This window comes from Macaca fascicularis, chromosome 8 (genome assembly GCF_037993035.2).
Source record: "Macaca fascicularis isolate 582-1 chromosome 8, T2T-MFA8v1.1".
Taxonomy (NCBI): domain Eukaryota; kingdom Metazoa; phylum Chordata; class Mammalia; order Primates; family Cercopithecidae; genus Macaca; species Macaca fascicularis.
The window spans coordinates 83,485,879-83,501,880 of NC_088382.1; the positions used below are offsets into that span (position 1 = coordinate 83,485,879).

General features: G+C 35.9%; 1 protein-coding gene across 50 annotated transcripts in view; it reads right to left on the reverse strand.

The window, feature by feature from the left end:
• STAU2 (staufen double-stranded RNA binding protein 2) overlaps positions 1–16,002 on the reverse strand; it is a 332,499-nt gene that overhangs the window by 242,762 nt on the left and 73,735 nt on the right. For 49 of the 50 annotated variants that reach the window (XM_073999008.1, XM_073998994.1, XM_073999016.1 and 46 more), the window contains one exon: positions 13,614–13,749. The exons of the other annotated variant lie outside the window; for it this stretch is intronic. In XM_073999008.1, the coding sequence (XP_073855109.1) occupies positions 13,614–13,749 (136 nt within the window). The remainder of the gene's footprint in view (positions 1–13,613; positions 13,750–16,002) is intronic. 50 annotated transcript variants of the gene reach the window in all.

Genomic DNA, 16,002 nt, shown 5'->3' on the forward strand with positions numbered 1-16,002 from the left:
AATTTAAACTGTCATTGTACCCAGTTTTTTTAAACACAAGTAAATAAGCATTGTTAAGCAAGATTTTGCTCAACTGAACAGAAAATAAAGATATTTGTGAGACAGCATTGCTTCAAACACAAAATAAACCAAGTATTGTATTTGTTTTTCAGAGCTTGAGCAATAGATTAATAAAATTAGCCTCAAATAAAAGAATAGAGAATGCTATTTATTTCACTCATTCTAGATAAAAGTTGTTCAGTTTTTTAAATAACTTTAGGACTAGAAAGATAGACCCCTTGTTGTGAAAACACTTTTAAAATTAACAATTGGCTCTGTTGACTTATGCTTTTGTTTTTGTTTAAAGGGGATATGAAAAATGTTAAACCTTTTGTGACATATCCTGTAATCCCAGCACTTTGGGAGGCCAAAGTGGGCGGATCACAAGGTCAGGAGTTTGAGACCAGCCTGACCAACATGGTGAAACCCTGTCTCTACTAAAAACACAAAAATTAGCTGGGCACGGTGGTGCGCGCCTGTAATCCCAGCAACTCAGGAGGCTGAGGCAGGAGAATCGCTTGAACCTGGGAGGCAAAGGTTGCAGTGAGCTAAGATCGTGTCATTGCACTCCAGCCTGGGCGACACAGCGAGACACTGGCTCGGGGAAAAAAAAATTGTATTTAACACACACACAGGTATTTTACACAGTCTCTAATCCAAAATTAAGTGGTGATCCCTGGGCCTGCCTGGCTGCCTCTAAAAGCAGAACAAAGGAGCATGGAGTCCTGAAGTTCTATCATGGTAAATGTATTACCAAGTTATTAGTACTTGAATACTAACTCTGTGGCAAGAAAACAGACTAGATATTCCTTGGGAATGAACGTTAAGAAAGCTGAAAGACCAAAGATAAAATGAATGGCTATCAAGCTAGACAAGGCAGAAGAGGTATGTGTATAAAATGCTGCATATAATTACACAAAGGCCACAGATTTTCCAAAGCTCACGTTTAAATCCTAACTTAATAACTCCTTATATAAATGCACAGTTTTCTAAGGGAGAAATGATTCTCTGGGTTACAGTGGCAGTATTATTCCAGGGTCAACTAAATTTTAACACGGGCCAAAAATATTCATATGTAATAGAGAATCAGCCATTCCTTCTATAAAGCATATACCCAGAAATAATAACAGAATCACCGCCTGATTTTATTAATTTTTTTAATTAAGCAGACGTAAATTCTTTTAAATTTCCCACAGTAACAACGTCCAGTACAAATATACTGATATTTAGATTAAAGGAACTCAAAACACTACGGTAAAGTAAGGTAAAGGGCCATGCATGGTCACTGAATTACTTTATTAAAACCTGAAAACAATACTGTAAGGAAGCATTATTTATCCTCCTAACTTACAGGTGAGTTAACTGAGAATTAGAAGTTGAATAACCTGCTCAAATCCACACAGCTATGATTCCAACTCCAGAGTTTGTACTTGTAATGAAACAAGTTAAAATGCAATAAAGGCTAACAATTATAACAACAATTAGTGCACAAAGGCAGAAGCTAAGCACCTGAACCAGCCTATCATTCTGTCCTCAAACACCCTATAAGGTAAATATTATTTTAGCCTCTAGAAAAACATTTACAATGTTTTTGGCCAAATGCTTCAGAAGCAAAAATCTGGCGCTTTCTTATAAATATTTTTAGCCTCAAAGAAAATGGAGGATTACAAAATGTATTCTTTAAATCAATGTTATTGAGGTAAAATTTACATTTAATGAAATGTGCCTATTTTAGGCTCATAGTTGGATGAATTTTGACATACACTCATACTAACAATCACCAAAATGAAAATACAGAACATTTCTATCACTCCCAAAAGTTTCCTTGTATAGGAAATTCCCACCCCCCAAATCTAGGCAATCAAAGAACGTCCTTCTGTCACTATGGATTAGTTTTGCCTATTCTAGAATTCCACAAAAATAGAATCTTACAGTATCTACACTATGTATCTGTCCTGTCTTCTTTTGCTCAGCATAGTTTCTGAGATTCATGCATATCATTGGATGAATCACAAGTTTTGCTGCTGAATAGTATTCCAAGTCATTGTTATGTTACAGTGTAACCATTTACCTAGTGGTAGATATTTGGGTTGTTTCCAATTTGGGGCTATTATAAAGAAAAATGCTACAAACATTCATGTACAAGCCTTTGAATGGCCATATATTTTCATTTATCTTAGGTAAATACCACATGGAATTTGCTGGGTGGTAAGATAAGTACTACATGCTTAACTTCATAAGAACCGAATAAACTCTGACAAGGTGCCTGTACCATTTTATATCCCCAGCAGCAATGTATGAGACTTCCAGTTGCCCCACCATGACACTAGGTGTTGTCAGTCTTTTTAAACTTTAGCTATGGTTTTAATTTGCATTTCCCTGATGACTAATCACTTTGAGCATCTCTTCATGTGTTTATTAGCCATTCTTATCTCTTCTTTATTGTCTATTCAAAAATATTGTCCAGTTTTGTCTTATTAATGAGTTGGAGGTATTCCTTTATATATTCTGAAGTCCTCTTTCAAATATATGTATTACAAATGTTTCCTTCTAATACATGTCTTGCTTTTTCATTTTGTAAAGTGTCTTTCAAGTACCAGAAGTTTACATTTTGATGACATGTAATTTCTCAATTTTTGCATGATCCATGCTTTTTGTGTTCTAAGAAATCTTTGTTTATTTCCAAAGTAGCAAAGTATTTTCTTCCGGAAATTTCACTTTAACTTTTACATATAGGTCTAAGGCCCATTTCTGATTTATTTTTGTCTATGATGTGAAGTCAAGGTTCAGGTTTTTTTGTTTTTGTTTTTGTTTGTTTTTTAGATGAAGTTTCACTCCTGTTGCTAGGCTGGAGTGCAATGGCGCAATCTCAGCTCACCACAACCTCCGCCTCCCGGGTTCAAGCAATTCTCCTGCCTCAGCCTCCCGAGTAGCTGGCGTTACAGGCATGCGCCACCATGCCAAGCTAATTTTGTACTTTTAGTAGAGACAGGGTGTCTCCATGTTGGTTAGGATGGTCTCGAACTCCCGACCTCAGGTGATCCACCTGCCTTGGCCTCCCAAAGTGCTGTGATTACAGGCATGAGCCACTGCGCCTGGCCCAGGTTTTTTTTTTTTTTTTTTTTTTTCTGTCTGAAAGGTCAATTATTTTACTATTATTTGTTGGAAAGAGTATCCTTTCCCCATTAGCACCTTCACTGGAATTAATTTTGAAAAAATTAAATGACCGTATGTGGACTGATCTATTTCTTGCTTCCATATTCCAGAGATCAGCAAACTTCTGTAAACGGCCAGATATAAAATATTTTGGGCTTTGCAGGCCATATGATCTATCACATCTATTTGACTCTGCTGTTGTAACACCAAAGCAGACTATAAATAAGCAAGTACATACAATACATAAGCAAGTGACTGTGGCTGTGTTCCAATGAAACTTTACTGACACACACTAAAATTTCATTTAAATGTCATGTGTTATAAAATATCATCTTACTTTTGATGTTTTTCCAACCATTTGCAAATGTAAAAAACATTACTTGGTTTGCAAGTCATACAAAAACAGACAAGCCAGATGTGACCCATGGGCTATAGTTTGCCAACTGCTATATTATTCTGTTCCACTATCCACATATCTGTCCTTATGTCAATTTTCTGTTGTCTTGATTATTGTAGCTTTATAGCAAATCTTTAAGTCAGGTAGTGTGGGCCAGCCAATTTTGTTTTCTTTTCAAAATTGTTTTGGCTGCTGCAGGTCCTTTGCATCTCCAAATGTCAGCACTACCTTAATTTTATAAAAAAAAAAAAAACAAAACCCTACTATGATTTTGATTACAATTGCATTGCATCTCCACATTAACTTTGGGAGAACTGAAATCTTAAATAATAGAGTCTTCTTTAATTTAAGCAATATTTTATAGCCTTCAGTATACAAGTTGTGTACCAATTTTATTAAATTGATCTCTGAATATGATGTTTTCATGCTATTTAATTCCCCAACTGCTCATTACTATTTAGCAGAAATACCACTGATTTTTGTATACTAACCTTGCAACTTGTGGCCTTATTAAACTCATTTTTTCAGTAGCTTCTCAGTAGTTTCGATTTAATATTTTCTACATGCAGAATCATGGTGTCTAAGACAACAGTTTTATATCTCCGATTCCAATATTCCCCCATCTGTTTCTTCTTACTGTTGCACTTGATAGAACTCAAGTATAACATGGGGTTCTTTGTTGTTTTTTTGAGGCGGGGTCTCACTGTGTTGCTGAGGCTGGAATGCAGTGGTGATCACAGCTCACTGAAGCCTTGACCTCCCAGGCCCAGGCAATCCTCCCACCTCACCCTCCCAAGTAGCTGGGACTACAGGCACACACCAACAGAGATGGGGTTTGGTCGTGTTGCCCAGGCTCGTCTCAAACTCCGGAGCTGAAGTAATCTGCCCGCCTTGACCTCCCAAAGTGCTGGGATTACAGGCATGAGCCATACCAGTTCTCAAGTATAATGTTGAACAGAAGTTATAACAGTGTGTATTACTGCCTTGTTCCTGATCTTACAAGTATTCAGTCTTTCACTATAGAGCATAATGTTACCTAGAGGTTGTTTGAAGAAGCCCTTTATCAAATTAAGAAAGTTCTCTTCTGTTCCTAGTTTGCTAGTCTACATCATTAATGAGCACTGACTTCTGTCAAATGCTTTTTCTGAACCTAATGAGATACTCATATGGTTATTCTCCTTTATTCTATTAATTGGGTTAATTACTTTGATTACTAAATACTAAACTCATCTTGCTTTCCTAGAATAAACTTCATTTAATCATAATGTTATTTAAATTTGGCTGAATTTAATTTGCTAATATTTTGTTACAATTTTTATCTGGCTGGGCATGGTGGCTCATGCCTGTAATCCCAGCACTTTGGGAGGACGAGGCGGGCAGATCATTTGAGGTCTGGAGGTCAAGACCAGACTGGGCAATATGCTGAAATCCTGCCTCTACTAAAAATGCAAAAAATTAGCCAGGTGTGGTGGCACGCACGTGTAGTCCCAGCTACTCAGGAAGATGAGGCACAAGAATCACAAACTCGGGAAGCAATGGTTGCAGTGAGCCAAGATCACGCCACTATACTCCAGCCTGGGCAACAGAGCAAGACTGTCTCAAAATAATAATAATAATAATTTTTATATCTGTGATCATGGGGGATACTGATCTTAAGTTCGCTCTTCCTCATCCTTGCTTTGGTAACTTGTTCAAATTTTCTTCTCTGGTTTACGAAAGTTTTAAAAAGACAATTTATTTTTAATGCGTCTTTGTTATGGGTTTAGGTTAATTTCTCCCAAATAAAAAGATCCTAATTTAACATTAATGTTAATAATTTAACACTATTTTAATATATATAAGGATTTTAAAAAGTATCTTGCTGCCTATCTTTCAGTTCTACATCTATAAAGTGATATCTACATGAAGTAGTATCAGTTTAAGAGTTCTAACACACATTCCATGTTAAAGCATATGACAAAAGAGAAAAGAATATATTCCCCAAACCAAGGGATGTGCTATACAAAAGGCAAAGTTCTATATCTATTGAAACAAATTGGGTTTTTCACCACCTTATGCTTACTTCATTTATCCAAGAGAATTTAATGTTGTATACTTGGATGACTTTTTCCTATTAGGTTGAACATATGAAACTGACATATTTGTAGGTCAAAGAAATGTCAAATATTGGCAGTTTCATATGGTTTAACCTCTAATTTAATGGCCTTGGAATAGTAACCAAAGTGAGCTCACCCAGTCTGCATGTTGTTTGATCAGTATACAAGCACCATCTGGTGGCAGAAACCAGAACTGTAGGTTTGTAACTGTTCGCATCACTGCTGGTACAAATCCAGTCATCCCTAGGTTTCTGTGGGGAATTGGTTTCAGGACCTTCATCCCTACCCCCTACAGCTACCAAAATCCACGGTTGCTCAAGTCCCTGATATAAAAAGGTGTGGTAGTATTTGTGTATAACCTATGCACATCCTCCCATATACTTTCAATCATCTCTAGATTACTTATAATATCTAATACAATGTAAATGCTATGAAAATAGTAGTGACACTGCATTGTTTAGGAAATAATAACAAGAAAAAAAAAGTCTGTACATGTTCAATACAGGTGCAACCACCCTTTTTTTCCTGAATATTTTCAATCCACAATTGGCTGGATCCACGAATGCTGAGCCCATGGATACAGAACCCAGGGATACAAGGGGACAACTGAATATTCAACATCAACTGTTCTACTTTCCAATATGCTTTTTAAGAGGGCATTACAAATGAGTGAAAAATCTTATATTCAAAGTTTGAATGACCTCAGAATTTTAAATTGCACACCAACATCACAATACTTAGCAACAAATCATCAGCCCATATAACATAAACTGAAATATAATATACAAGCTGTTTTCATAAATCAGAATCTTGGCTATTAATTTTACTGATAATTAACATAATGCAATAAAGTCCATTCGGATGCTTCAAAAGTTTCTTTCACCCTATCGAATTTCCACTGATAACAATCACTATCTGTAAAATTATTTCCATGTCTCACAGATTTATTTCACAGAGGTATAAGGAAAAACCAAGAAGCCTTAAGTAAGTGTCTAACTCTGGCCATAGAAACAAGTAACTTTTAGGCAAAATAGTCCAAATTATTTTATTCTTGTTTAACTTGCTATGACTCAACATATGTTAAAAGAAAATAACTTGACCAACCTAGCTATAAGAAATTGGACCAAGAACTGGATACACTAGCAAAAGGCAACCTTGACACAAAATATACTAAACACATCTAATGAAGGTGTATACCATAAAATTGTTCCAAACTGAGTGTTAACAAATAAACAAACTCTTTGGGGAAGAAAGGATACATCTTCAATGAACAAAGAGCCGATGGGTCACTCAAACTTGGGTTGAATCCTAAACTGCCATTTTCTTAAGATATATTACACAAACCTATTCTGAAAGCTCTAGATGTTCTACTACCTCTTGCCACATCTACTTCCAACAAGTCTTCAAAATTAAAGATAATCTTTGCTACCCTTCATCGTGGCCATAAAGAGTGATAAAATGACTCCTAAATACTTCATAGGCAATTTAAATGCAACATAGTGTAAATTAAACTCTTCATCTTTCCAAAAACCTGCCCCAACTACTCTTGTGGTGAACAGTATTACTAGTCATCCAAATATCTGAGGTTATCCTTAATGCCCCCAAATGCAATCAAGTCTACCTTCTAAATATCTATAGACACTGTCCCTTCCTCTCCATCTTTACTACTCCAGGCCTGCATCACATTATGCCTGAATTACCACAACATCTTTGTAATTCTTTATCCCTTCAAGTTTCAACCAGTCCAACCTACTTTCCACATACTGCCAAAGCAATATTCCTAAAACATATATCCAATTATTTTATCCCTCAGCTTAAAATCCTTCAATGGCTCCCAATCACCTTCAGAATAAAATCCAAACCACGTGGCATGGGCACTTCAGGACATTCAAATCGGGGCCCTGCCTAGACTTCACTCTTCTCATTCCAGACTTACCAAACTGCTTGTAAGTCCATGAATGAACTAAACTTCTCAGGATTCCTAGCCTTTGTTCCCAAAATCTATATTACTTTTCCTTGCCCTCCTCACCTGGCTAAATCCTAGTTAACCTTAAAGATTCAGTTCATTCCTCCTGGAAGGCTTCTTTGGTGCCCCAATCCGGGTGGGGTGCTTAGTTCCTTCCTAATGCTTCCATAGCACCATCAGGGCACATCTATCATTCTTTCTTTTGTTTTCCTCTTCTACTAAACTTAGTCTATTAGACTGCCTGTCTTTCCTCAAAGTCTCTACTCAAATACAACATGTGGCAATGAGTAGGCATGCAATAAATGCTGAATGAAGATCACCTCACGGAAGTCCTTCATTTGCTATTACTATCTCTGTTTTGCAAATGAGGAAATTAATGGAGGTCCAGAGCCTTGTGCAAGATCACTTAACTAAAAGCATCAGAACTAGGAACTGAACCAAATGTTCTGACTAATGGAAATAATTTTCTCTCAAAATCTTTGCTTTTGAGGAACCACTCCATAAAATAATTGTACCCTGCAGAGTGGTTAGGATGGGGCTAACCTGTTTCTCCAGGTTGGACAAATAACCCAGGCTTGGCTAAAGTAAAGTATCTCCCTACCCCCAACCGAGTTTGAATGAGTAATTCCAGGATGGACAGTTTACTCCAAAGTGTCTGGGGGGACTTTTCTAATGACTATCAAAAAAAAAAACAGAAACCAAAAACTGCACCTTCTTCAGTACAAGTCTACAGACTATATAGTGTATGAAGTACAGCAAATGGGAATTGGCTTATTTGAAAACAATGTAGAGAAAAAAAGAAACAAGAACTAGAAAGAGAGAAATAGAAAATGAGGAAGAACAACACTAAAGTCCTACATCCAACCATGCCTGAATATCTCCCCAAGAGATATCCCAGTTACGTAGGTCAAAAATTCCCATTTTCACATAACCTAGTTTGAGTTGTGGCCCTTTGGAAATCTGCACCAGCAGATCAAGGGGCCACTTGACCTGTTGGTCTGTCATTCTGGTCATTTGCCAAGCAATAATACTTTTTTCATCTGTGAATATACAAAATTGAAAAACTGTCTAATTTCAGCCATTCTATTTCTCTACTGTACATAAATGTTATAAGAAAGATGGGAGAACAAAAGCACAAAGTGTTCTCCAAACTTTACCTTGTCTTTGTCAAATGAATTTTGATATGTTTTCTGCTTTATAATATATCTGTTAGTGAAAAGTACCTCAAATGATAAAGAAAAATACATAACCGGCTGTAATTATTGTAAAACATCTTGGGCATAATAAAAGGAGACAGGTACTTCAGAATCCAAGTTGTATCTACAGAGTTTGCTCATGGATAAATGCTTTTTTCTCCACTCGTCATTAAAAAAAGAAAAATTCAGTTCTTCTTAGGCCTTTGAATGAGTTCAAGTGGAGAAACCGCATCAGTGAAGAAGACGGGGAAAAACAGCATTGGTAATACCTAATTTTGCTTAATGTTACTTTAAGTAGAAAATAAAAGGACCTTTTCAAAAATCCCTCTAAATGATACCTGTTTCTTGGACTTCACCTTTCATTCCCTGCCTTAAGAAGCTAATGATTAATCTGGGTTCTGACAAGGAGAAGAGCGTCTCCTTGGATCTTTGGCTCCAGAGTCCCCGTAATCCAATCAAGTGTTGTCATCTATAAATTAAGGTCATATGAGAAATCATGGTTTAACAGCCTACTGAGTAACGGTTAGGTCTGCACTTTTGTGAACAGAAAGAGCTTTTCAGTTGAAACATGGCTTGGTAGCTTACTAGTACTTTCTGATATTCTTTTTACCCTGTTTTGTGATCTGCAGAAAATCATAAAGACACTCCAAAAAATTGAAGGGAAAGTCCACATTATCTATTCATGGAATGGCCTAAGGCACGCCCGTTATTTATTACTTTGGAGAAGTCATAAATAAAATTACTGTACCCCTCAGACAACCATAAGAATTAGATCTTGGAACTAGAAACTACCAACAAAGAAAAAATGCCAACATTCTTAACAGAAAATCTAGAAAAGAAAAAAAGAAAATCAAAACCACATGATCCCTGTCTAATTTCACATACTAACTCCTCTCTCCCTTGGTTCACTCTGATCAAGCCACACTAGCCTCTTGAGGTCATGCCAGGCATACTCCTACTGCAGGGGTTTTGTACTTGCTATTTCTTGAGCCTGGAATACTTTCCCTTTCTCTCTCTCTCTCTCAGAATTCACACTGCTTTTTCTCTCTCTTCCTTTGAGGTCTTTATCAAAAGCAACCTTCTCAGTGACTAACCACTTCTTATTGACTGACTACCTCCCCTACAAGAACATGAGCTCCATAAGGACAGGGATTAGTGTCTGACTTTTCATTGCTTTAGCACCAGACTTTTTAAAAGTAATAGATTTAGAAGTAATAAAAGTAGTTTACTTCCATTTAAAAGTAATAAATTCACTAGTCAGAACTGTAGCAAAATTTCAACAAAGGACCACAGATATCAAATACAACAAATATAAAGATGTAATACTCTCATAAATCTATTTACTAGAGTACATTAGCAATAAAATAAGTATACAATAGCCAAAGTGTTCCTTACTCAGGTGACTAAAGATACCTTATTGTGCTGAAGTGGGCAACTAGCTTTATTTATTTACATTGGGGAACCTCAGACTGAACATAAAGGCAATGGGTATATTATACAGAGAAAGAGAAAATAAAACAACTACAAGAGAAATGTGTGGTCCTTTGTGCCTCCTATATGGTATGGACACTGAGCTGAGGGCTGGGAAGCCTGCCATTGGATGCATCACAATTAGAAGCAGAGATGTTACAGGAGAGAATGAAATATACCAAAGAAGCCAAGAAAAGCTGGGGGTTAGGCCAGTTAGCAAGGAGAAGATGGTAGATACACTCTGGAAGCATTACCTGAGGGAGGAAAAACGCACTAGACACCACCAACTGCAAGTTTCCATGCCTGGTGGACAAAGGACATGACCACAAAGAAGAGAGGAACTAAAGGACAACACAAGATGCCTCTACAGAGGTGAGGTATACAGGTGCCTCTCACTTCCTAGCATACAGAAAGCTCCCCCAGGCATACCTGAGAGGAAAAGGGAAGGGCAGAAGTCCAATACAGTGTGCAAATTCTTCTTAGATAACCTAAACAATATTTAAAGGAACTATTTACAATTGAGTAGGACTAAGTTTTAAACGGATACAATTAAAGCTAATTTTTCCCCTAGCAAGCAAGAAACCAAAAAGTATCAGATTATTTATGGACTCAATAAATATTTTCTCTACATACCTACGTTATATCAGTAAATACACAAAACCATAACAAAAGCATCAGCAAATATCTGATCAAATGTAGGAAAGAATTTCTGAGGCATAAAAGAAGTGAGAGAAATAAAGAAAAAACAATAGATTAGACCACATAAAATTTTAAAACTATAGGATATTAAAAACAAATACACAATTAAAAGCCAAATTTTTTAAAGTAGGAAAATTACAACAAATAAAATAGACTGAAGGTTAACATCCTCAATACATAAACATTTGAAAGCTGGTGAAGCAATGGAATAAAAATTAGCAATTAAAATAGACAAATCAAAAAGGATAAATAACTAACAAATATCTAAATAAAACTGTTCAGCCTCACTAGTAATCAATAAAATTGAATTTTAAAAACTACTACTTGATGGCCGGGTGCGGTGTCTCATGCCTACAATCCTAACACTTTGAGAGGCCAAAAGAGACGATTACTTGAGGTCAGGAGTTTGAGATCAGCCTTGCTAACATGGTAAAACCCCGTTTCTACTAAAAATACAAAAATTAGCCAGAAATCGCTTAAACCCAGGAGGCGGAGGTTGCAGTGAGCTGAGACCGGGCCGTGGCACTCCAGCCTGGGTGACAGAGTGAGACTTCATCTCAAAAAACAAACAAACAAACAAAAACTACTTTTTAACTATCAAAGAAGACAAAAACCTTTTTAACTCAGTGTTGTCAGAATAGAATAAGCATTCTCACATACTGTAAGAAATTAGTACGAACTTTAGTGCAATTGGGCAATGCTTTATTCTTTTTAAAGAATATTCCCCTTATAGTAATATAAGGAAGGAAATAATCAGTGACGTGAACAAAGATTTACATAATGATTATTTACTGCAGCAATCTTAACAAAAAAGGGGGCATGAGGCCGGGCGCGGTGGCTCACGCCTGTAATCCCAGCACTTTGGGAGGCTGAGGTGGGAGGATCATGAGGTCAGGAGATCAAGACCATCCTGGTTAACATGGTGAAACCCTGTCTCTACTAAAAATACAAAAAATTAGCCAGGCGTGGTGGCGGGTGCCTGTAGTCCCAGCTACTCAGGAGGCTGAGGCAGGAGAATGGCGTAAACCTGGGAGGCAGAGCTTGCAGTGAGCCAAGTTGCGCCACTGCACTCCAGCCTGGGCGACAGAGCAAGACTCCGTCTCACACATACACACAAAAAAAGTGGGGGTGGGGGGCCATGAACAACCTAGATAAAAAAATAGGCATACATTTATATAACTTATGAAGCCATATGAAGCATTATGTAGCCATCAAAAATATTTTATGCCAGGCACAGGGGCTAACGCCTGTAACCCCAGCACTTTGGAAGCCCGAGGCAGACAGATCACTTGAGGTCAGAAGTTCAAGACCAGCCTGGCCAACATAGTGAAACCCCATATCTACTAAAATACAAAAATCAGCCAGGCATGGTGGCATGTGCCTGTAATCCCAGCGGCTTGGGAGGCTGACACACAAGAATCACTTGAACCAGGGAGGCAGAAGGTGCAGTGAGCCAAGATCACACCACTGTACTCCAGCCTGGGTGACAGAGTGAGACTCTGCCTCAAAAAGAAAAAAAAGAAAAAAGAAAAAAATTCTTAAATATTTGACAAATGGCCACTATATTAAGTGAAAAGAGAGTACTGTATTACATATACAAGATACACAAATTATGATATATCCATACAAAGTACACTATCCAGCAATAAAAAAGGGCAAAACCCAGATATAAGCGACATAGATGAATCCCAAAACAAGAAAATCATTATACAAAGTAAAAGAAGCCAGACGCACATAAATACTAACAGTCTAGTTATAAAAGTTCATCAACAGGCAAAAACTAGTCGATGATAATAAAATAGTGATTATTTCTGGGAGAAGGGTGTGCCAAGGACAAAGAGGTCTGAGGAAACTCTCAGAGGTGATGGGAACATTCTGTCTCTTGATCTGAGTGGTGATCACATGAGGATATATGTATGTAAAAAGTCATCAAACAAAGTATAAATACATATATACATAAATAAAATAAAGTCATCAAGAGGTATACTTAAGATTTGTACGTTTTACTGTATGTCTATCACACCTTCATAAAGTACTACAAAAATTGCATATAAAGGACAACTTCAACTTAGTTAAATATATTTAAATGCAAAGAAAAAAGAATGTAAAGTACATGAAAATATAAAAGGTAGCAAATTCTGGGATTACATTATTTACATTTTTTCTTTTTTCCCTATAAATTACAAACATTCATGTTCATTAATGTATTTAGACAAATCAAGAAAAAAACTGAGCTCTGCTTGGTAAATGAATGAGAAAGTCAACTGGGAAGTCAACACTATAAACTGTGAAATGACTTTAAGACTTGGTCTTCCCTGCAACAAATACAGGGCCCTCATGACACAATAAAAACTAGTTCCTTCAGATATTTTACGTTTGTAGGGGTAGGGGAAAAAAAAAAAAAAACCTAGTTCCTGAAAACTGGGTTTTTTTAAAGTTATTACTTTAAATATTCCTTGTGAACCTGCTTTATCTAAATTCCATGCAAAATGCCCAAGGTCAATTAGATTTACAATGAAAATATTCTTTTGAGTTTGAGAAACTTTTACAACATGCATAATAATTAAGAACAAAACCAAAAAAGACATACAAACCTCTGATTGTACATGCCCCGAAAGTTGTAATTAGCTCTATAATTTGGGAATGGCTTTGGATCTAATGGCCTGTAGATGGCAGGCTCTCCCCTTTTCATAGCAAGCCCATTCAGTTCCACAGTTGGAGTTATACTGCCTGTTTAAAAAAAAAAAAACATTAAAGGCACACAAGTGAAATATCTTCACAATAAAACATACAAGTTATATTTATACTACGCTTAATTACCATGGAAGAAGGTACGAACGGATGGACCACGTGTATGATTTTCTAAGGAACTGCATAAACAAAGTAAAAAAACAAGAATATTGCTTCTAATAAAATCTTGGGATTTTGCAATGTTTTCTGTACATTAATGACAACAAAATTGAGTGTGCAATCATTACTATTAAAACACAGTAAAAAGAAGATTCTTAGATTGCTAACCTTGAATATTTTTTCAAGTACTGAACTTCACCATTACTTACCCCAGAAAGCTTGCATGTATTTAATCATTAAAAACATCATCTTTGAATATTTTTATTTATACTTTGGTAATTAAATAAGCATTTGGCAATAAAGCCATCAGTGGTTCTTGGACTTATCTAACGAAAAGAGTTTTTTGAATTTTTTCTATAACCAACAAAACAGAGTAAATATAAGCAATGTTTCCTGAAACGAAAATGTCATCGAATGTATTCCTAGCAAATATTAAAGATACATACAAGCAGCATTATCGATAAAAGGAAAAGACTGAAAACAACCTAAACAACCATCAATGCAGCAACAGTTATAAAAACGTCCATAGCATAAAACACTGAACAGCTATAAAGGAGAAAGACTACTACAACCTTGCTTTTTTTTTTTTTTTTTTTACTTAATATACCTTAGAGGTTATACCTTAACAGTGTAGGGTATAATATTAAATGAAAAAAAGCAAGGTACCAAAGAGTGTGTGCTTTACATTATCTTTTGTCTAAGAAAGGTGAAAATGAAAATATAAATACATATTTGCTTACTTGTTTTAATGATGTAGTACAATAGGAAGTAGACAAAACTACCTATAAAACAATTACCAAAAACTTCAAACCTGAATCTATATAGCCTCTAGGTTATCCATTTACAAGAAATACAGGGCATAGGCAAATAGGCCGTATACCACCACAAGTATACCATCAGCAAAACCATAGAAATTTTAAAGGACTAGTGACCTGGTTTCTTAAACAAATAATTGATGTAGAAAAATAAAGATGAAAAAGGATTCTATATCTTAAAAAATACTAAACAGATATTATCAAACAAATGTAATAAATAATCCTCATTTTAATCTTTATTTAAGTAAATGGATTATTAAAAAAGCGAGGTCAGACGTGCTGGCTCATGCCTATAATCCCAGCACTTTGGGAGGCTGCGTTAGGGGAAGGGGGCAAGGATATCACCTGAGACTAGGAGTTTGAGGTTATAGTGAACTATGATCATAACACTGAACTCTAGCCTGAGTGACTGAGCGAGACCTGTCTCTAAAAACATATATTTTTTAATTTTAATGAGTCAATAAGAATAAAACTCAATTTTAATGAGTCAATAGTCAAAATATTTTATTTTATTTAAATAAAAGTCAATTTAATGAGTCAACATTGAAAAAGTCATAAAATTTTTTAATTTTAATGAGTCAATCTGAACTCTAGATATTTTTTATTATTAAGGAGTTACTGTTTTGTTTGCTTGATATTGGGATTAGTTTTTTAAGAGTTATCTTAAAATTCAGTATGTATCTTTAAAGATACATTTACAGATGAAGTAATATATCTGAGATTTGCTTCAAAGTAATCCAGGGAGAGACAGAAGAGAAACAAGACTGGCCAGCTGCAGTGAGTTGATAATTGCTGAAGCTGGTGAGGGGTCCTAGGGACATTCACTATCTTACTCTCTTTACTTCTGTAAAATTTGAAAAATGCCATAATTTTTTTTAAAATGTAAAATTATGTCAAAATATTTTAAGTACCAAAAGCATATTTAGTAAAACATATGTATATATGTTCTAACAAATCATGCAGACGAATATAAAGCTTTTACAGGAAGTGAAATTCACTGTAAATTCTGTAATATTTCATTTGAATCATGCCTTTGTACCACACATTTAAGATCCCATTCATTACATACAAAAATGGGTCCACTTATTGCACCAAAGAAACTGGGGTGGCATAAAGTACCAGCCAAGGGGAGGCAGAGACTGACACAAATGTAAAATTGGCATCCAGATTATAAGCAACCCATCAAGAGCCAACACATTGCCTATCTCATTTCTAAAGAATTAATGTGAAAGCACTGAAGAGTATAATATCAGTAATAAAATCAAGGTTAAGAAGAGGAAAAAGGGAAAAATAAAGCAAGAAAGAAGACAGCCGAGGA